Source organism: Mus pahari, chromosome 12 (assembly GCF_900095145.1).
Source record: "Mus pahari chromosome 12, PAHARI_EIJ_v1.1, whole genome shotgun sequence".
Classification (NCBI taxonomy): Eukaryota; Metazoa; Chordata; class Mammalia; order Rodentia; family Muridae; genus Mus; species Mus pahari.
Window position 1 is genome coordinate 823,391 of NC_034601.1, and position 22,689 is coordinate 846,079.

Consider the following 22,689-nt stretch of genomic DNA (forward strand, 5'->3'; position numbering starts at 1 on the left):
AAGAACTTACTAAATGCCTTATAGTATCTTAAAACCAGACATATTTGTGTCTAGGTGAGATGAAAAGGATCCACTTATGGCTTGATCCTGAACAGCTACCCTAATGGGGAAGAGGGAAAGCTTGTGTTCTCTCCACAGAATGCTGCAGAAGCATGGTTTGTGTGACAAGCTGACCTGTGAGTTCGCTGAGTGCCCTGACTGGTGACAAGAGAACTGATTTGGGTGTATGTTTTTGACCCACCTTTGCTTGCCTTTGTCCCAGATTGGACAAGCTAAGCTGCCTTGCTTCAAGCTTTTTTACCTTATGGGACATAGAACATTAGAGACTGTGGAATCTGACTTAAAAAAATTAGTCATAAGAAGGAGTTATAATGATTCTTCTCTTTCCTTCAATGTGACCAGTACTTGGACTGGTCTAGTAATAATTCCAATATTAGAGATTCCTAATGAAGATAGTTAAAAATCTTTATTAGCTAGCAGACTTAACTTGAAGCTTAACCTGTTTACATGTGAAACAGCTTTTCCATTGTTGATTCTCAAAGTCACCTCCTTTACACCTGGAGGCAGAGTTTGAGCTTGATCTTGCTAATGTGCAACTGAATAGAGTACCTGGACTTCCCCAAAGACACTTTTTTTTTAAAAAAAAGATTTATTTATTATATTTAAGTACACTGTAGCTGTCTTCAGAGGGAGTCAGATCTTGTTACAGATGGTTGTGAGCCACCATGTGGTTGCTGGGATTTGAACTCCAGACCTTCGGAAGAGCAGTTGGGTGTTCCCAAAGACACTTTTATCCTGTTACTTTTCAACTGTCTCAGCTTTGTGTTTCAAGCAGGTCAGTCATCGCCTTACAGCCTGTCTTCAGCAAGCATGTAGCCTCACCTCCAGCAAGCACAGGTAGCAGAAATTCATCGATATGAAAAAACATATATATTTTTTATATATATGTTTTATAAAGTATATATTGTGGCTTTGGTCTGATTTGGGAATAAGGTGTGCTGTGAGGGCCAGTCAGTGAATGACAGGCTATCAGATTTCTGAACTATATCAATCTAAGACAGAGGTATATGCCAAGAGGCCGTGGTTTATTAATAATACACCACAGAGCCATGTTTGTGCAAAATAAACACAAACAAGCTGCACATATTCTCCATGATGGATAAGAATAGTTTGTGGAAAATCTGAGTCCCCAAGCCAGGCGTAGCTGCCAGCCACCATAATTCCCAGGCAGGACTATGGAGCATAAATAAATTTTGTGCCCCAATCAAGCTAATTTTTATTATATATTTAGGGAGGAATCGTTGCCTCCCCCAGCCTGGAAAGGCTGACTTTGACCTTGCTGTCACTGAGCCTGAGACCACCTGGAGTGGGGCCTTCCGACCTCGATGGCTCTATTGTTGATGGCTCTATTGTTCTACACCTGCACACTCTTCTCCAAGACACTACTACCTGCTGAGAGACTCTTGAGATATTCTGGAGACAGCATCCTGAAGATCCACCTACAGGCTCCCACCTGTAGGACAGGCACCAAGAAGGGATTGGTGGGGGATGGGCCTCCCCCCTCTTTATAAGCACAGACTCTTAGTAAAGTTTAAGAAGCCTTGAACAGAAAATCATGTCTGAGCATCCATTATTTCTCTCGCCGTTTTCTCCCATACAGCTCCTGCCTCCCACTCAGGAACCCAGTTAGTATGGCCGCAGGCAGCTACAAAAAAGTATTGCTCCTACTAGAGACTCAAAATAGGACCAATGAGGGAACCAGGGACCAAGAATAACCAGCCCTGATCTCAACCAACCACCAAAGAGGTCATCAACCAAACACAAGACAAACCTGAATTGTCACATACTCATGGGTAAGATGGAAAACTGACCCAATCCATTTAAGGGGCAGGGTCTTTAAAAATGAAATTACAGTAGCTATAAATTAGAAACAATCTAGATGTCCACTTCTAGGTAAATGGATAAATGAATTATGGAATATTCATACAAAGCATTAACTAACTGGTGTTGGCAGGTGGGTACGTGGCCGGTCTGTCCGCTTGTTGTCTGGCCAGGACAGGCTGTGCAACAGTAGGACAGGCACACAGCCAGCCTGTAGTTACAGCTGCACCTCAGTAACCATGCCCACCACAGAGGTGTTCCAGGAAAGTCTGGGATAGTGAACATGGTGGAGCTATTTAAGGACAAGAGGGTGTGTGCTCTGGAGTGGCTGGAACATTTAGCTCTGACTGTTCTAAGACTCACTTTCCTGGGTTTGTGGAGCAAGCCTAGGCTCTGAAAGCTAAGGGTATGTAGGTACTGACATATCTGAGTGGTCAATATGTCTTTGTGACCAAAAAGTTTGATCAAACCCACCAAGCTGAATGGGAAACTCTTGGCTGATACCACTGGGGCCTTTGGGAAGACAGATTTATTACTAAATGATTCTTTGGTTTCCCTCTTTGGGAAGCGCTGGCTCACAAGGTTTTCTGTGGTGATGGAGAAGAGCCCAAAGCTGGATAACACAGGCCTAGCCTGCAGTCTGGCCCCCAAGGTCTTGAAGCTTAGAGGCTGTGGTCAGATGAAAGCTTCTTGCTCTTCCTGCCTCCTCTACTTACCCCTGCCTCACGAAACCCAGCTCTGCCTCAGCTGGGACCTCTTAGCCATATTTCTGCAATAAGCTGCCTGGTTCATGAAAAAGTACTTAACATGCTGCTGATACATAGGCATGGAGCATTGGAACACCCTGTAATCCCAACACTTGGGTACAGAGGAGGATCAGGAAGTCACAGTAAGTAACTAAGGTTATCCTCAGTGATATGGGGAGCCGAAGGCCAGCCTGAAATATATGAATGACCCTTTCTCAAAAAAATTCAATTAAATAGAATAAGGCACTGAAGAAATGGCTCAGAAATTAATTATCTCTGCTCTTCCAGAGGACCAGAGTTTGGTTCCCAATAATCTTGTTAGGCAGCTCACAACAACCTGTAGCTCTAGCTCATGGGGATCTGACTCCCTCTTCTGGCCTCTTCAGGTCCTTCACTCATGTACAAAGACACAAACACACAATTAAGATTTTAAAATAAATAAATAAATAATTCCAGCCGGGTGTGGTGGCGCACGCCTTTAATCCCAGCACTCGGGAGGTGGAGGCAGGAGGATTTCTGAGTTCGAGGCCAGCCTGGTCTACAAAGTGAGTTCCAGGACAGCCAAGGCTATACAGTGAANTTTCTGAGTTCGAGGCCAGCCTGGTCTACAAAGTGAGTTCCAGGACAGCCAAGGCTATACAGTGAAACCCTGTCTTGAAACAAAAAAAAAAAAAAAAAAAAAAATCAAAGATTGATAGGTAGAGTAGCATTTATCTTATTTCACTTGATTTCTTAGCACAGGGTCTTATGTATTCCATGCTGGCCTGAAACTCAGATATGGCTGAGGACAGCCTTTTAACTCCTGCCCCTTCTGCTTCCACCTAAGTGTTCAGACTATAGGTGTGTACACAAACAAAAAAGATAAAACAGGAGTTGCAGGGGTGTTCAGCAATTAAGAGCAGAGGTCTAAGTAGGGTTCAGTTGTCAGCACCCAACGAGGGCTCACGACTATCTTCAGTTCCAAGTGACCCGATGCCCTCTTCTGTACTGCAGGCACCACACATGCACATGGTGTGTGCTCATACATGTAGGCAAACTCATACACAGAGAATAAAAATAAGCAAATCTCTAAAAACTGCATAGTGAAACCTAAAAGTAAAAGTAAAAAGTAAAAACAGATTTTTTTTTTAAGTGGGAACGGACAGGGGTATGGCTTGCCTAATAGTCTAGCCCCCCACACACAAAAATACAGCTCCATCGTCCCTGCACATAACAATGTACTTAGTCCCATCTCTGCCTACGGAGCATCAGCAGTGCGTGGGGGGCTCAGCGGGAACAATGAAAGAGCCTAAGGTACCCAGCATACGCCCTGAGGTGACAATGTTCCAGACATAATTAAGTGTAGTAGGTAAATGTCACCTATTTCTCGGCTGTTTTTTGTTTTTTTTGTTTTTTTTTTGTTTTTTTGGCTTTTCGAGACAGGGTTTCTCTGTATAGCCCTGGCTGTCCTGGAACTCACTCTGTAGACCAGGCTGGCTTCGAACTCAGAAATCTGCCTGCCTCTGCCTCCCGAGTGCTGGGATTAAAGGCATGAGCCACCACGCCCGGCTTCTCGGCTGTTTTATGGCGTCCTCTGGAACACTGTAAAGTCCCACGTGCAGAGACGTCCCGGCACGACCATCCGACCAACGAAACAGTGGCCTCGATCCGCCAGGCACCCGGAGATGGAGCGCTGCAGCCAGTGGGCGGGGCCGGACGCGCCTGTGGGCGGGAACTCCACCAGAGGTCCCTAAGCGCCGGGAGGTGTGCGCGCCGAACCCGGAAGGGGCGGGAACGCGCCGAGGGTTTCTACAGCCTTCTCAAGAGACCGCCTACCACCGCGGGGCGCCGGAGATTTTCCGGAGAAGGGATATTTTCCTTGGCTCCGCCCCAAGCCCCGCCTCTGGCCAATGGGACAAGAGCAGAGACCGGAAGGAGGCAGAGTCTCGGTCCCGCCAGAAACAGCATAGGCCCATATCGCCCTCTGTTGATGCTCTCGGAAGTTGCATGGAGCTAGTCCTGTCGAGCACCTCACCTAAGCAAGATTAGGCACAAACTGCCTAAAGACATAATACTCAAATGGCTACACATTGTATGACTATTTACATAACATTTTGCAAAAACCAGAACTATAGCAGAAACATACCAGGGAAAGAACAGAGGCTAGGGGAACACCGAGGAGGTTGCTACTTAATAAAACCAGAACCACGCGCAATCAAGTGTGAGTGTCAATGAATGCAGTCGCAAACTTTTGTGCAGGTACTTGCTTGCTTGTTTTTTTGTTTGGGGGTTGTTTGGTTCGGTTGGGTTTTTTTGTGTTTTTTGTTTGTTTTGCGCTCAGGGTCTCACTGAATAGTCTTACCCAACCTTGAAATCCCTACCTGCTTACCCCAAACCACCTGCCTCCTGAGTGCTGCTGGAATTTAGTTTTCCAGTGTGCCACAGTACACACGTGGAGGTCAGAGGACCACTCCCAGGAGTCATTTCTATCCTCCTATCATGTGGGTCCTACATCAAACTCAGGTAGACGGTGGTAGCAGGCACCACCACCTTCAAGTCATTTTGCCCGCCCCCACTATTTTGTTTTGAATACTAACATGAGATTGGTGGCTACATGGGACGACATGGGATGGGGAGGAAGAGTCATGGAAAGTGACTGCTTTGTGACAAGCAGCTCGTTTGGAAGTTGTGGAGATTTCTTTTTTGTTTTTAAATTATTTATTTTATTTATATGAGTACACTGTAGCTGTCTTCAGACATACCAGATCCTATTACAGATGGTTGTGAGCCACCATGTGGTTGCTGGGAATTGAACTCAGTCAGTGCTCTTAACCGCTGAGCCATCTCTTCAGCTCCTGAGATGTTTTCGAATTGGATGAGCTTTCATAAAATGACAAATTGTATGCCTTGTAGACTTCTAATGTTTAAAATTGTTCCTACCTCTTTACTGAGTAAGTGCATGTGCAGGCGGGCGCATGCTGGAGATGGAAACTGGCTTTTCTGCTCTGACCTCCATCCCATACAGTCCGAGCATCTGAGACGTGGGCCGTATCATATAAAGTGAGCTCTAGTCACCGGAAGACTAAGAAACTTGATGGACTCGCTGCCGCTTGAACTAACATAACTTACAGTTTCCAGAAAAGGAAACAGGTTCGGAGGAAGTGAGTGTCCGGTTGAGCTAAGCACCGGCTGCCACAGCCAGAGACCAAGCCTGAGCACTTCCAGGCATTTATTTCATGGAGATGTCCCCTTCCCTGTGCAGACTTCTCCTCCAGACCCAGCCTGAGTAACACCATCTTTTAGCCAGCTCCACATAGCTATTCTGTGTCATGCCATGGCATAACAAAGCCAGGCTTCCATGGTCAGTGTTCGCTGGGATCTGCGTATACTCCCAGCCTCCATTAGGTACAAGGGTTAAGTTCACATAACACCTGGAGTGTTTGCACGGAGGACAAACTTGAGGGCAATAGCCAACCTCGACTGTCCACTGCTGTAAGGTCAGTTATTCATAGCGCGCTGGGTTGTTGATCTATCCAACAGCTTTGGAAACAGGGAATAGCTCACAAATTTCTAGGGGGATTTAACCTGGGGGAAGAGCACAGGCTCCCACACACACAGGATCCCACACACACAGGTTCCCTTCCACATAGGCTCCCACACACATAGGCTCCTACAGGCTCCCACACACATAGGCTCCTACAGAGGCTCACACACACTCAGGCTCCCCCACACACAGGCTTCCACACAGGCTCCCACACACACAGGCTCCCACAGGCTTCCACAGGCTCCAACATAGGCTCCCACAGACTCCCACACAGGCTCCCACAGGCCCCCACAGGCCCCCACAGGCTCATTGGTATACCAGGACCTGTGAGCATCTGTGCTCTCTCTCTCTAGGAGTTACACATGTGTCATGCTTGACCCTTCCCTCTCATGGTGGCTTCAAACAAAAACTGGAGGCACTCCCTTCAGCCCCAGCACACATGCCACTGTTGAAGAATCTTCCAGGGCAGCCCTCAGGCTGTGCAGATCTCCTCATTGCAACTTCACACACAATTCAGGGGTGCCACCAAAAAAATACCAAGTCCAAAAAAATACCCCTTAATCTAGGCCAACCAGCCCAGGCCAGGATCTGGAATAGTACACCCTCAATAAATACAGCATCTAAAAAACAAAGTACAAATTTTATTTTGTTTCTTTACAAAGGCACAACGGCCTCTTGGTATTTTGTTCCCTACCCCCATTTTCTTAACAAAATATAATAGCTTCTCCTTGGACACAAAGACCTCAAAATTGTAAAAAAGAAAAAAAATGAAAAATTAAAATTAAAAAATACAGAAACCAAAACCAAAATAAAACTAACAACAAACAAAACAAAAAGAGAGACAAAGACATTTTTGGGGTCAATGACAGGAACCCTGGAGGGGGAGGTGGGAGGTGAAGGGAGAGTAATTCTGGTGCTGAGGCGGGGAGGGGGAGGGGACAACCGCAGCAGCAAACCCCAACCGAGAAGCAATGTAGATCATCGATCCCCGATCCCCAGGTCCCCAGAAAGCCCCAACCCAGCCTGACCCCAACCCATGTAAGTGCTTAAAAGAGTAAAAAATAACCCGACAAAGGGAAGGGGTGAGGGCCGACTGCCCCGGGCTGGCTCTGGGGAGGGAGCAAATACCTTGGGGTTTTGTTTGATTTTCCCTGTTCTTAAAAACACGTTTAAATGGAAGGAAAAAAACAAAAACAAAACAAAACAAAACAAAAATAAAAAATATTTTTGGCGAGAGAGGCTAGGCACCTTAGTGTCAGCTTCCCCGGCCCCAGGGCCGAGGCCCAGCCCTGGAGTCCCGATGCTCCCACGCGTGCTAGATACCACCACAACCCCGGGACCTGGGCTCAGGTGGCTTCGATCAAAGGTCGACTTACAGTATTGAAAAGGAGGTCATAAAAGAGACCCAAATGACGTCATAATTTTGTAAAAATTTCTCATTCACCCATGTTTCTCCCTGTTGTTGCCCTGGCCCCCTCTAGCCCCCAGGAGGGAGAGGAGGGCTGGGGGTGGTCAGGGAAGCTCCCCGTCCCCCAAAGGCTCCTCTCGGCTCTGGTCCATGGCGTCGCTGTCCGAGGCCTCGGAGTCCGAGGCGGTATCGGAGGTGTGGGCCTCTGGGCAGCTGCGGACAGACTTCACAATAACTGCTCGCCTCTGTTCCTCTTCCAGCTCCTGTTTGTCCTGGGTGCCCTCAATGTGCTGGATGGCCTGCACAGAAAGGGACAGTCCGTTGAAGAAACTGAGCTAGGGAGACTGGGCCAGCTGCTTCCGCCCCCAAAACACCTACAGTTCAGAAATAAACTAAGCAAAGCAAAGCAGGGGGTGAATCTAGAAAGAGAAGACCGTTCTGTTACCATGAAGGTCGTGGCTTCCAGAAGGCCAAAGGCCTGGATGAGCACATGATTCATACACTTATATGTTGTGAAGTCTACTTAGTCAAGGTCTTTGCCATTTGTTGTATTACCTAAGTTTCTGTGTGCAATCAAAGTCCTGGGAGCCGATCTTTCCGCCTTTCTAACTCAAGGACTTACTTGGTTGGGTTCAGGCTCCAGCACTCAGTCAAGTCACCCATAGCGCATGAAGCCGTAACCTGAGGTAAAGGCTGTCAGGGTAGAGCCAGAAAGACCCCTAGGGCTCATTAGCCAGCCAGCCAACCTGACTGGTGAGCAAGTCCCAGGGACCGGTTCCTGCCTCTTGGTGTTTTGGTTCCCCAGCCCCACTTTCTTAGCAAATTAGAGTAACTTCTCCTTGGACACAAGTATCTCAAAATTATATAATAAGTATAGAAACTAAAACCAACAACAAAGAAAGAGAGACAAAGACATTTGAGGGTCAATGATGTAAACCTTCATGAGAACATAATGATGGGAACATCATATATATTATATTCTAGAGTTGACATCTGGTTTCCACCTGCGTGTGCACCTGCACATAAACATGCACACACCCCTGCAAACATCACATGAAGGTAAGAGAAAGTTCTAGACCAGCTCACAAGCTGAACTGATCACCAGGAGGCTCTGAGAAGAAAATTTCCCAGGACCAGCAACCTGGTTCAATGGGTGAAAGCGCTTGCCACCAGGCCTTATAAACGAGTTTGTAAGCCTTTTGACCCTTCGAGTCCAACATGGTAGAGAACTCGTTCCGCCAACCTGTCCTCTGGTTACCAATACGTTCCGCAGTGCAGATAGACAGACTGACAGGAACACACGCATGCACGCATGCACACATGAACATGCGTACATCATTTTTAAAAAGGAGTGTCTTTTTAAGTCAGGCACAGGGAAGGGGACCTACACAAGCTCCATCTTGCTCTTGATTCACATCCTACCTCCTGATCTCCAAGAAAGAGCATGTCCTCAAGAGTTAATTCCCACAAGCTCCCTTCCCCGAGCCCACATACCTGCACGATGGTGTCCAGATTTTGCCGCGATGTAGAGACAGAGTTGATGACTGAAGAGGGACCCATGGTGACAACATTGATGTGGTGGGAAGAAGGCGGGGCTGGCGCAGGCACGATCACTGTGGGGTGGTGGGTGGGGGCTGGAGGAGGCAGGAGCTGCAAGACAGAAGTCCTCAGTTTCCCCACAGGTTCCTTGCTCACAGGCTATCTGCTAGCTTGGATTTTAAATGCCGGCCCCCAAGTCCATGTGATAAACGCTTGGTCTCCAGTGTGGCAGTATTAGAAGACAGAAACCCGTGCTGAGGCTAGTGGTGCATAGCTCTCATCACAGCTGTCAGAAGCTCGAGCAGGAGGACAAGTTCAAGGCCCACATGGGATACATAGCAAGACCCTCACGGGTATGTATGTATGCTGCTTGTATGTCTCTGTGTACCTTTTTAAAAATTAAATTAATTTATTTGTTTGCTTATTTATTTTATGTATATGAGCACACTCCAACTGTCTTCAGACACACCAAAAAAGGGCATCGGATCCCCATTACAGACGGTCATGAGCCACCATGTGGTTGCTGGAAATTGAACTCAGGACCTCTGGAAGAGCAGTCAGTGCTCTTAACCATGGAGCCATCTTTCCAGCCCACAAGGCCCTTTCTTAAGACAAAAAAAATAGTAATGGAGTCTAGTGCCGGGCGGTGGTGGCACACGCCTTTAGTCCCAGTTCTTGGGAGGCAGAGGCAGGGGGATCTCTGTGAGTTCGAGGCCAACCTGATCTACAGAGTGAGTTCCAGGTCAGCCAAGGTTGCACAGAGAAACCCTGACTCAAAAAAAGAAAACCAATAAAAATAATAATTGTTGTAATTATAGTAATGGGGCCAGGTAGGAGTCCTTTAGGTAAGTGGGCCGGCATATCTTCCAAGGGATCAGTAAGAACCCAGCTTCTGTCTTTTTCTCTCTTTAGTTTCCAAATTCCTCTTTTCTCTTTATAACCTGGCTACTTCAGGTGCTTGTTACACTTACAGAAAGGACCAGCCAAGTCCCTCCAGCCCCTCCAACACTAGGAAAGAAGGGAAGGGCAGCGAGCAGCTTCGGTGCGTCCCGATCCTCTGGCCCCTTTGCTTGCTGCTCAAGAAGCACGTTAGGACCTGATAAATGACTCTTCAAGAGGACAAACTCTGGCTGGGCGTGGCGGCGCACACCTTTAGCCCCAGCACTCGGGAGGCAGCTGACAGAGCTCTGTGGTTCAAAGGTAGACTGGTCTAAATAATGAGATTCTGGCTCAAAAACAAAAACAAAAAACAAACAAACAAACAAACAGAAAACAGTGCAGAGTGTGAGGCTGGGATGCACTCGGTGGCAGAATGCTTGCCAGACGTGCCCTGGGCTCAGTCAGCACCGCCAGAAAAAAAGAAGAAGAAAAAAAGAGAGAGAAGAAAGAAGGGGGGGGAGGAGGAGGAGAGGAAGATGAAGAGGAGGAAGAGAAGGAGGGGAGCAGCATAGTCCCTGGATTAAGATAGAGAGGGTTCAAATTCCTGCTCTGGAGAATGACCTCATATTTCTCTACCTTATTTTCCACAGCAATAAAACAGTAAGCAGCGCGGGCTTCAAAGGACCGCCGTGAGGATTCAGGTCTATGTTCCAACGCTCTCAGACAGCTAAAACGCAGCATGCCTGCATGGCTGTTTGCACCTACATAGACTGAGACCCACCTACAGATTCCGAGAACCCTGCGACGGCCCGCAACGGCCACCCTCGGGGCCCCTCCTGTCTCCTGGAGTCCCGGCTCACCTGGGTCCGTAGGTGCTGCTGCTGTTCCCGCTCCAGCTTCTCCTGGTGCAGCAGCCGCACCTGCTCCTGCTGCTGCTGCAGCTGCACCTGCTGGGCAATCACCTTGAGTTTTTCCGGGTACATGTGGGCCTCGAGGGAGCGCACCTGCAGGTGGGACAGCACAGTGCTGAGAGGTGGGGCAAGGCCACACCGGCTCCACCAGCTGCACTAACACCACAGGGCAAGCCTAAACCTAAAACCCGGACAGAGAGCGCCCCCTTCAGGGCAGACGGAAGGCTCTCCCCACCTCACCTCTAAACTTTTGTGACTACTGTTTCCAATACAAAGAAACCCCTTTCCCTTCTTGACTGACTAGCTGGTTTCCTTATAGAAACCATGAAGCACACCCTGGGGAACCAGGCCAAACCCTTCCTGGTGTCATAGCTCCTATGGAGTCTTATTTTAGCTGTGCGTGTGCGTGTGTGTGTGTGTCTGTGTGTCTGTGTCTGTATACTTGGAGTTGAGCCCAGAACTTACATGCTAAACACTCAGTAACTGAACTAAACACCCCAGCCCTAGGTTGTATTTTTATGCTTTTAATAACTGTTGGCCAAGAGTGGTGGCACACGCCTCTCATCCCAGCATTCAGAAGGCAGAGGCAGCCAGATCTCTGACTGAGGCCAGCCTGGTCTATAAAGCAAGTTCCATGATAGCCAAGGCTACACAGAGAAACCCACTCTTGGAGAAGGAAAGGAAAGGAAAGGAAAGGAAAGGAAAGGAAAGGAAAGGAAAGGAAAGGAAAGGAAAGGAAAGGAAAGGAAAGGAAAGGAAAGGAAGAAAGAAAGAGAGAAAAGAAAAGAAGAAAGGAAGCAAATGAACTGTTGACTAATCCCTCTTAGTCCTACACAAACTGGAGAGCAGAGCGCCTACTCTTAGGCCTAGTATAGAACAGGTGCTCTGTGTGTGTGTGTGTGTGTGTGTGTGTGTGTGTGTGTGTCTGTCTGTCTGTCTGTCTGTCTCTGTGTATCTGTACATTTGAGGGTTCTCCCTGGATGAATCCATACCATGTGCATGTCGGGTGCCTGTGGAAGTCAGAAGTGGAAGATGGCGTCAGAGTCTCTGGAACTGGGGCTGTGTGTGGCTGTCTGCAACCATGTGGGTGCTGGAAACTAAACTGAATTCAGATTCTCTGCAAGAGCAACAAGTGCTCTTAAGCACTAGGCCATCTCTCTCTCAAGGGTGTCAAGGTGCTGACACTCTCGTGAATACTTGCTGAAGGCAATAGACCTCAGAATCCATCCTCTGCGCCTGGGCATCAATCACACTGGCCAGCAGAGGGCGCTGCCTCACCTGCTCTTCCAGCATCATCCGCACCGAGCGCTCCTTGTCCAGCTGTTGCCGCAGTTCGATCATCTCTCTCCTAAGGTCCTCAGCCTTCTCATCCTCCCAGATGTCGGGTGAGCCAATGCCCTCGTCCTTGTCTTCCGCCCGCCGCCGCTTCGGGGATGAGCCACTCAGCTCCTGCGGACCCCAAGAGGTTGGTGAGTGAGCTGACACACCCATAACTCATCCAGAGGCCACAAGGCTCTATGGAAAGCCCTCCAAAACCACAGGTGGACTCACACTGGAGAACCCATTCTGCAAATCCACCAAGGAGCCAAATGTCAGGCATGAAAGAATGGCCTTTCTAGAACAGTCACCCGCTTCCTCTAGAGCCCACACCACGATACTCCACAGATGAAGAAACAGGCCTGGGCAGGAAGTGGGCGGGTTCCGTGGGCAGGATAAGACTGATAGCCATACATGCAGCCCAGGCTAATGGTTTAGGTAATGCCCACACGGAAGGGGATGGCCGAGCGCTGCCGGGAGGATTCCCCATCCAGTACCTGGATAAAGCGCTTGAGCTGCGTGTTCTGCTGCAGAAGTCTAGTCTTCTCCTGCTCAAGAGAGAAGATGTATTCTGCTGTCTGCTGGAGAATGGCTGCCTGAGGACAACAGGGAAAGAATCAGGCTGATGGTCCTCTCCCCATGAGAGCACAACACCTCCTCTAGGAAGCCCTCCCTGCTCCTGCCCACCTTGCTGAGCTTCTCTCCATCTGTGTGGGGAATGAGGGTCTTGAGGGACTGGAAGCCCGCGTTGATACTCTGCATGCGCCTCCGCTCGTTGCTGTTGGCAATCTCGCGTCGAATCCGCCTTTCCTGGTCCCTCTGGGTCTCAGGGGTCAGTGGAATGTTGGCTAGGCTGCCAGGGAGAACCGGAGTAGGTTCAGGAGAGAGGTCCTCTGAACTTTACCCCCAGAAGGCCCCTGTCCTCATAGTTGATCACCAGAGGACCCTGGTTGTAACCCGCATCCCAACTCTGGCAGATCACCCCCCAAGGAAGACACAGGGCTGTGCCCCAGGATGCCCAATGAACTGAAGCAGCCGTCTGTGAATGCAGTCTGATTAGAACCCATGCTTTCCCTGACCTCATTCCTAGAGTTCTCTCCTCTAGAAGAGACTCTTAGCAGTGTCAAGCTATTAAAACACACAGGGGTTCACAGCTGTGCATGCCAGCCAAGCCGGGAAGGCCCAGGATCCTACATGGCTAATCCCTGTGGTCCTAATGCAAGAGGACTGCGAGCAGCAACCAGAGACAGTTCTTGGGACACTTGGAAGTTCCTCGATGTGTCTATCTGGCCCACTTCTTCCAGTAGCTTATACGTTGTCACTAGAGTTCTGAGGAGATACCTCCTCCTGCCTGCCCACCAGAAGTCTCCAGCTACCATCCCGGCCTCCGTGAGCTAACAGTGTACAAAGACAACACAGGCAGCATTCACTTCCCAGATGGGACACTGGGCCAGCCACCCTTTGGGACAGTTGTTTTATCCTGACCTACTCCTCAGAGGCAGCTCATTCCATGTAAAGAACTGAGGCTCCCGGCATGCTGTGGACAACCATACTGCATGCATGCTGCAGAAGTAGCAGCTAACCAGTGGGGCAAGGGAGAAAGCAGCCAGCTGTGGAAGGGCCCAATGCCACTGCTCCCGAGGGGGTGGCCTGTGTGTGGCCTGGAGGAGGTATGCCCCCCTCAGCCCTCCCCTGCAACTCCCCCTCCCGCCCATGGCCTGATGGCTTCCAGATGCGGAGCTCTCGGCAGAGGCCTCCAGCCCCACCCAAAGCCACAGCCCTGGCCTCTTCCTGAGGGGCCCTCCCAGGGTGACCTGTTCCAGGCTAGAGTCAAGGGAGCACATACCCTGGGTCTGGGGAAATGGAAAAAAAAAAAAAATGAAAAGGCCCCTGACACCTCTCATGTCACTGATGTGGGAGTCTGGGGTCAAGGAGGTGGCAGGTCTAAAACTCTCGCCGTGAGTTGGCCTCAGCCTCTATCCCCAGGGAAAAGGGGCTGCACAGCAGCCCAGGAGGGAAACACATCTGTAGCAGCTGGAAACAGCTGAAGCCTGTCCAGCCCTACCCAACTTACCCCATCTGTCCTGCCTCAGCTCCCTAAGGACCGCATCCCTGCCCCTTCCAGGGCCTCAGCTTCCTCTCCCAACAGAAAGGTTGGACAGCTGGGAACGAGTTCCCCGTTGGCTGCTGCAGGAGGCTTGGAGGCAGAGCATCCCCTCCCCACTTCATCAAGCCCTTCATTCAGGGCCCAAAAGCCTAGGACCCCAGACCACCCTCTCCCAGGGCACACATCCTCATAGGACCTAGGAGTGTGAGCAATGGGTTAGGGCCAGGTCTCCCATTTGACAGATGAGATGAGGCCTCCCTTTCATTAGAGCTTAGGGTAGGGAGAGAGGTCCAGCCTTCCTGCTTCATCCCAGGATGCCTCCTTCCTCCCAGCCCCTAAAGAGAATGGTGGGCATGCAGGAGGAGACGGGTACTCAGGTCAGGACAAAGCCACAGATGCTCCTCCGGAGCCAGGAGGCCCCGTGATGGATACACTGTAGTAAGTAGTTCACACCACAGGGTTAGGGGCAACATGAGCCAAAACGGATGTGCGGGCACACACCTGTAGTTTCAGCATGGAGCAGGCTGGTGCTAGCAGGCTGGTGCTAGCAGATAAGTGGGGGTTTTGAGGCCAGCCTGGGCTACACAGGAAGACCCTTGTCTCAAAAACCAAGCAAGAGGGGCTGGAGAAATGGCTCAGCAGTTAAGAGTGCCGACTGCTCTTCTGAAGGTCATGAGTTCAATTCCCAGCAACCACATGGTGGCTTACAACCATCTGTAATGGGGTCTGGTGCCCTCTTCTAGTGTGTCTGAAGGGAGCAATGTTGGTGTGCTCATGTATATAATAAATAAATCTTTAAAAAAAAAAAAAAAAACCAAGCAAGAAAAAGATGCGGTGATGGGCATGGTGGCAACATGCCACGAACACCGGCACTTGGGAGACAAGTTCAAGACCATCCTCAACCACATAGCAAGTTCAAAGTCAGCTTGGGCTACATGCTAATGAGACCCCGTCTCAATAAAAAGTTTGTGGGGGAAGGATGAAGAGACAGCTAAGCTGTTAAGAGTCCTTCCAGTAGCCGGGCGTGGTGGCGCATGCCTTTAATCCCAGCACTCGGGAGGCAGAGGCAGGCGGATTTCTGAGTTCCAGGACAGCCAGGGTTAAAAAAAAAAACCCCGTCCCGAAAAACCAAAAAAAAAAAAAAAAAAAAAAGAGTCCTTCCAGTTCTTCTAGAGGACCTGAGTCTGGTGGCTCAAAAGTAAGTGTAACTATAACCCCAGGGAATTAACACCCTCTCTGGCCTCTATAGGCACCCATACATATAAACAATACAAGTAAATATATATATATATATACAAACATACATACATACATTAACAGAAAGCAAGCTACCCAGTGATTATAATCCCTACCCTGCCCTAGGACTGCTGTGGGAGTCTCCCCCACAACTCACCCGGTCTCTGGGCCCTGCTTGTGATGCTCCAAGGGGTAAAACTGACCTAAGACTGGGTCTCAAGAAAAAGCCGCTGGGCGTGGTGGCGCGCGCCTTTAATCCCAGCACTCGGGAGGCAGAGGCAGGCGGATTTCTGAGTTCGAGGCCAGCTTGGTCTACAGAGTGAGTTCCAGGACAGCCAGGGCTATACAGAGAAACCCTGTCTCGAAAAAAAAAAAAGAAAAGAAAAAGCCTTGTAGCCACCCCCGGGCTACCCCAAGACCTACCCTATCTAAAGAGCCTCAGAACACAGGAGCATATTTTTTAAATATCTAGGGCTAAAGTTGCAGTTCAGTTGAGCATGTCCTAGATTCAATCCCAGAACCACCACTGTATTAAAAAATGGGGGTGGGGGGCTAGACATGGTGGCAAACACCTCTAATCCTAACACAGACAGAGGCAAGAGGGCCCTGAGTTCAAGGACAATCTGTGCTATATAACAAGGCCCTGTTGTTTGAAAGAACCAACATATAGGCCTGGAGAGATGGCTCCCCAGCTAAGAACACTTGATTCCCAGGTAAAAGAGGGAGAGGGACCTGCTACAGTAAAAGGTGGCATTGGGACCCCAGCGTAGGGCAGAACAGGTTCTATACCATATTCCATATACCAGCTGTGTGACAGCTTCCCCAGGAAAGGAGGGTCAGGCACCCTGGAGTTGCTGGGCCAATTCATTTTGTTGTTGCTGCTCTTCTTTAAGACCAAGTTTCACTCTTATAGCCCAGGTTGGCCTCAAGGCACTCCTCCTGCCTCAGCCTTCCAAGTGCTGTGCAGACAGACAGAGCAGGGCAGGACAGAGCTGACTCCCTACAAGGTGAGACACCAATGGCTGTGCCCTCTATCGAGGCTCACACGCAACCAAAGGCTGCACAACTAAGTGGGTGTGACTGTAAGCACAGCCCCAGAGGGAAATGTAGCCCCAAAGCTAACTTCAGCTCTCTCCTCATCCCCCAGGACATGCACTATCGGGGAGCCCAAGGCAAACCTCAGAGCCCCAGCTCTGAAAGGTTCCATCACAGAACTAGAGATGTTGGGTCTCAGAGAGTAAGCAGGCCCCTAGCCTGACTCTTCCAAGTGCTCCACCCAGCCTCTGGGCTTAGGAGCCAACTGCTGGTTAACATGGTCAACCCTGGACCTAGTTGTTAGGACAAACTGTCCTTACAAGGCTACAATTCTGCATGGGAATTTGGGTTTGCCATGGTTGCTCATCTAAACAGCTTAGAAATCTCTTGCCAACAGAATTAAGAGACTACCTGCTGGTCCCTGGTGGAATGCAGGTAAGCTAATGGTGCCCTAGTGGGTCGTGTGACTAGCCATGAATTACCATCGGTGGACTGCGGGGCTGATTGCTGACTAGTCCAACTGTCACTTCCAGGTGACATTACACTAGGAAAAGTAGACTTTCTTATATATGCCTATAAATTCCAACTCACAGTACATAATCCACATGGAAGAGACCCACCACCTCAAAACTTCAGATTCCCCTAATGAACACCGTGGGGATCACCAGCATGGGGTAGCGATGGCCTGTGATGACAGCCAGATGGCTGCAGATCACCATTGATTGCCTGACTTCGGGAATAGGGAACTGGGCCGATGGCCAAGAACCAGAACTAGACCACACTGCCTAGGACCGGGGTCACTGACCTACTGAAGGACGGTAGCACCCTAGCTAGATGCTTGGGGTCAGGATGCAGACTGGCTGTTTACATCTGGATTCCTTACTAGTACCGGATCCTCCTGCCCAGCCTAAGGCCAAAGTTCCCCATCACCCTCCACCCATTTGCCTGGCCAACCTTCTAACTGAACACCGCCAACTCTCTTTTCTCATGGCCTGAATCCTCGTAGCACGCCTAAAACACCCAGCATACACAATCAAAGCAGGGGAAGGCTACATGAGATTTTTCCCATACCCAGGAGGAGAGATAGAAATGACCCCCCACCAGGGAGCCCAACACGTTCGGCCCTCTTTCCCCATCACAGGTCCCCTGCCTCTACAGCCCTCAGAACCTCCATCATCCTTCCCTGAGACATCTCTGCCCCAGCAACTTCAGCCCAGCACAGGAAGGCCTGCAGAGGACATAGCTGCCCACACCTGCCTGGACACTTGCTGGCCATGGAACCTGGGCGAGCGGCTGAAGTCTCTCCTCAGTGCACAGGGTCACAGTGAAGCTTGATGGAAGTCAAAGGAAGGCTGGCCAGCGTAACAAGAGGAGGAAGAACGACCCACTTCCCTTGAAGGTTTCACCCAGGTATCCAAGGCAACCTCTAAGAGAGCTGAGAAAACTTTGACCATCACAAGCCGGTGACCTGCCAAGGGGTCATTCTGTATCCTTAACCCCAGCATCCAGCTGGTTCATCAAAATACATGGCCAGAGACCAAACACAAAGTTCTTAATACTCCCTAATGACACACACACACACCCGCTCTCCTTCTCTTAAGGCAAGATCTCTCAGTGTAGCCCTGGCTGTCAAGATCTCTCAGTGTAGCCCTGGCTGTCCTGGAGCTTTTGCTATGTAGACCAGGCTGGCCTTGAGCTCATAGAGATCTGCCTACAGGACACAGGGATTAAACTCAGATAATTCAGCTTGTTCACAGGGACTTGGACCTTATCTACTGAGCCATCTTGCCAGCCCTTAAAGGAACGTTTACAGAGTTTGTAAGATACCCAGGTGACAGCACGTGCTTGAAGCTCCAGCACTTTGTGGAAAGCAGCAAGATTGGGAATTCAAGGTCGTCTAACTTACAAATCAAGCTGGAGGCCAGCCTGGACTAAATGAGAGCTTATCTTTTTAGGGGGTAGACAGGGGGCTAAGAAGATGATTCAGCCACGTAACCATGGGGACCTGAATTCAGATCTCCAGCATCCACACAAAGGCTGGGGACGGTGCATCTGTTACCTCAAAACTCTGGTGCAGGGGGATGTGTGTGGGGGGTGCAGAGACAGGTGGATCTCTGAAGCCAGCCAGCATGGATGCAACGGTGAGCACCTTCTGAAAAGATGAGGTCTTGAAACCTAACAGTCCCCAACCTTATTTGTTTAGGCTTAGGTCTAAAAAACAAGGAGGAGATGCTGGCTGTGGTAGTTTACATCAGGAGATGCTAGAGAGAAAAAAGGATCGCAAGTTTGAAGGCAGCCTGGGACATCCATCTTAGCTGAAGAGATGGTTGAGAGCAGTTGAAAAGCTGAGAGAACTGACGTCTACTCCAGAAGACCCAAGTTCAGTTCCCAGCACCCACACAGCACACTACTCCAGGGGATCTGATGCCCTCTTCTGGCCACTGAGGGCAAGGCACACATGTGCTGCGCAGATATGCATACAGGTGAAATACCCACACACATTTAAAAACTTGAGGTTTAAAAAAATTAAATAAAAATATAAGTAAATAAATAAGGTGGAAGAATGTTAGCTCTCAAACTCAGGACAAATGGCTGAGGTGCCTACCTAACATGTCAAAGCGGATACTGGCTCTCCCAGCACCTCTCAGTACCTGTTACAGAGTAATGGCTGGCACACCCCACTTCCTACCCTAAACTCTTCCAGCCCAGGGACTGGAATGAGCTTCCCTTCCCCCAGCCTCTGGTCCCTGTATAACCACCTCAAGCGCTTTGGGTACTGCCTCTCTCCCTCTTAGCCGCTGGGTTCCCAGGGACTCTCTGCTCTTTCTCTCACCTCTTGCTCTCCCCCACTCTCTCTCCTCTCATGGCCATGTTCAGTCTGGACCCTTCCAGATCCCTCTGGCTGCTTTCTTCCCTACAATAAACCTCCTCACCCATACCTGGGAGCAGCTGAGGAAGTCATCCATGCGCATGCGCACACTTGCCCACATAGACACAAGGATGGACATTACCATGCGCCTGCTCTTTATAGAGTCTGGATTTCACTTTCTAGGCACTGCCTATATCCGAGTCTCACAGAACCATTAGGCAGAAGGTCCAAAACATCAAAGTGTGCCACTCTGCCCTATGGCTCCTTCTGGTTGGTCCAGAAGGCATAGGAGTCAAACTGAGAGAACCCGGCTTAACAGGGAGGGGTGGAGCAAAGTCCACAGCCTGAAACAAACCAGAGTCCGTCTACCATAAGCTCCTGCCAGCCCACACTCCATCCAGGACAGGCTCCCAGCTGGAGCTCCAGCTGAAAATGAACAGACCTAGAGGCTGGGTTCCTCCATGCCCGGTGTACAACCGGCTCCTTGCAAGACAGGCTGAGCACCTGTGTGCCTGTAGGCAGGTTGTGGTGCCTCAACTACTAGCCCTGAAAACACTATGCTCCTGGGGAGGGGGGGTGTCTACTGCCCTCCAGCAACACAGGTCTGGAGAAAGGGACAGAGTGAAGACAAGAGCACCAAAAGGCATAGCAACCAGAGGTTCCTACTGTCAAAGCCAATGCAGGACCGGAACCAGAATGACCTCTCCAGAATATGGAGCAATTCCGGCCTCACTCCCCACTCCCCAAGCCAGCTCTGAAGAGCCAGCACAATAGCAAACTTAGAAATCGAGTCCAGCTCGAACTGGTGCCTTGCTTAGCTTCTCTATCCAGCTTTACAAAGAAATCAGAAGACAAATGAACTCACAGCAAGATCGTAGTGATTCGAAGAGAAAATCCTAGCAAGTAGGTCCCCAGAATATTTAGAGCCCAAGAGTTTAGTTACTGCTGTTTTGTACCCGCTGGGCTCTCAGATGAACCTTATTTTAGTGCCAGCTGAGGGAGGGGGATCAGAGGGGGCTGCCAGCTTCTAGACCCACCAACAGGCCCTAGGTATTGGCTCTCAACTTGAAAGTAAAGTGGGATCCCTGCCTGGATTTTATACCTATGCCGCAACCTGCCCCACAGGCGTTGCTGTCTACCAACCAGCCTGTGCCACTCAGCGGGCTCCTCCTCCTCCTCCAGCCCTGCCTGGCTGGGGTGTCGGAGCACGTGGCCCCAGCCCTGGGGAGCCATTACTACTCCTAGAGTAGCCCGGCAGGCAGGAAAGGGATAGTCGGTTTCAAACTTAAGCGCGCTGGAGAAACCTCTCCTTGCGTGCACCACCACCATCCCCGCCCGGACCCAGCCGAATTGTAGGGTTTAATGAACAGATACCAGGGCCGGCAATAGAAATTCCAGACATGACCATTTAACAAGAGTTTAGGGAGATTCGGCCACTGGTCGGTCGCGATTTAGTAGAGGGTGGATCTGGGGGAACCCAGGTAGGACCAAGCTCACTCAGGGGTATCTCAGGAGAAGACCTCCGACCACCCACCCGGCCAGGAGACTCAACACTCTGCATTTACGACTAACAGTAGTGGGATAGCAAAGTTTGCAGACCCATATGCAACAGGAAATAGACTTGTGCCTAGAAGCAACCTAAGATGCACCCTCGTCAAAAGGCCTCCCCACCTGGCCTGCTTAGCCCACCTAGTTGGCTACGGCCGAGCTTTGTGCAAGTAAAGCGTGGCCCAGAGGCGCCTACAAGTCCCACAATGCAGCACCGACCCGGCATAGAGAACTACAGCTCCCGTGAGGCCGTGCGCGCAGAGGTCCGCCTACTCCAAGAGGGCTGCAGAGTCACGTCCAGGCCTCGCTAGTAAACAGCACCCGGGCGCGGGCGGTGAACGTGCGACTAGTGACTGCCAACGTGTGGGGGACCGCAACTTCCCTGCTTGAAGCATGGCCACTAAAGGTCCACGTACGCCTCGCAGCCTCGAGCGAGCACGCCCCCAACCCTGCTGCAGCCCTGTTCTCTGCAAACGTTCACACCACCCGGCTCCCCGCCCCCCCTTCCCCGCAGCCTGGAGCCGCGGCATGGCAGCATTGTAGCTGTCCTCTCGCACGCTCCGGACCCCCCCAAAAAACATCCTTAGAAGAGGGTTCCCAGAAAGCTCGAGGAAGCAAGGAAAAGGAAGGAAGCCAAAGCTGGCGGGGGGGAGGAGGAAGCGCTGGGTGAAAGCCACCAGCAGCAAGCATGGCCGGGACTGCTGCAGCACCACGTGGGTCTGTTTGCAATTTACAAACGTCGCGACTCGCCCGCCTGCAGCGGACAAAAGTGGACAGAGCCTCTCGGGGTCCCCACGTTCCAAGGGAAGAGGGTCCCTAGGCAACGCAAGCAGGGTACCAGAGACTGCAGCGGACCCGGTAGCTAAGAAAGGCGAGCGAGGTCGGAGGCGCGAGCCATGCGTGCGCACACGCGCACCCGCCCGGGCGGGCTGGCCGGGGGCTGCAATGGGAAGAAGGGGTTGGGGGGAGGAGCAGTACACACCTACAGAGCCCTCCTATCACTTCTTTCTCTGTTTTCCTGAAATGTTGCAAAGAGGGCACCTTCTGAGTGGGCACCATGAAATACTCCATAGCGATAGGCCCCCCTCCTGTGCACGAGCCAGGTCTCGCGGTCAGCCGGAGAATGCAAGATGGAAATCCGAATCAAAGGGCAGCGCCGGACGGAGGTGCAGAATCGGCCGGTCCCAGATGCTGGCGGCGGCAGCAGCGGCGAGGGGAGGGAGGCGGGCGGGAGGGGCGGGAGGGAGGTCTCTCCAGCCTGCCTCCCCGGGCGTGTGTATGTGTGTGTGTGTTTGCAGCTGATCAGATGTCTGTTTCAAGGCGGGAAACAGCTGGTGAAAACTCAGCACTCCCCCGGCCTCCTTCCGCGGAGTAAGGAATTGCATGTAAACAAAGGACTATTTGCAGCGCCCCCCCCAGGGCGACTGGATGCTGGGGCGAGAAGGGCGCAAGCTCCTTGGGACCGACTGCAACATGGGTCTGCAGACTTAACCCGGGGATCAGGGGTCCCTGGTCGACAGCTGGCTGTGGGGGGACACGGTGTGAATGGAGTGAACAGCAGCCCAGCTACATGCGCCACTATGGGTGATGAGGTCCATCAGCTGACAGGTTGGCAAGCGTAGCTAAAAAAAAAAAAAAAAAAAAAAAAAGGCGAGCCACCGCGCGGGATCCCAGCCTGTGCAGTCTAGGG

The 22,689-nt window shown here is 50.7% G+C and overlaps 1 protein-coding gene across 1 annotated transcript; it reads right to left on the minus strand.

Annotated features, from left to right (window-relative positions):
- Positions 1 to 6,769: 6,769 nt before the first annotated feature.
- Positions 6,770 to 22,271, minus strand: Tfap4 (transcription factor AP-4). Its single transcript, XM_021209487.1, has 7 exons — positions 21,982 to 22,271; positions 12,892 to 13,057; positions 12,702 to 12,800; positions 12,166 to 12,336; positions 10,837 to 10,980; positions 9,053 to 9,208; positions 6,770 to 7,857 (listed from the first exon to the last, which is right to left on the minus strand). Exons 1-7 carry the CDS (start codon positions 22,068 to 22,070, stop codon positions 7,663 to 7,665), a joined length of 1,020 nt encoding a protein of 339 aa, XP_021065146.1. The 5' UTR covers positions 22,071 to 22,271; the 3' UTR covers positions 6,770 to 7,662.
- Between the last annotated feature and the right edge of the window lie 418 nt (positions 22,272 to 22,689).

What these genes read in the sequence shown, in the direction of transcription:
- Tfap4 (XM_021209487.1), bottom strand. Translation starts at nt 22,070, where the DNA reads ATGGAGTATTTCATGGTGCCCACTCAGAAGGTGCCCTCTTTGCAACAT. An exon ending in GGATGATGCTGGAAGAGCAG is followed by an intron (nt 10,981 to 12,165) that starts GTGAGGCAGCGC and finishes TCCCACCTGCAG; the next exon opens with GTGCGCTCCCTCGAGGCCCA. An exon ending in AGCAGCACCTACGGACCCAG is followed by an intron (nt 9,209 to 10,836) that starts GTGAGCCGGGAC and finishes TCTGTCTTGCAG; the next exon opens with CTCCTGCCTCCTCCAGCCCC.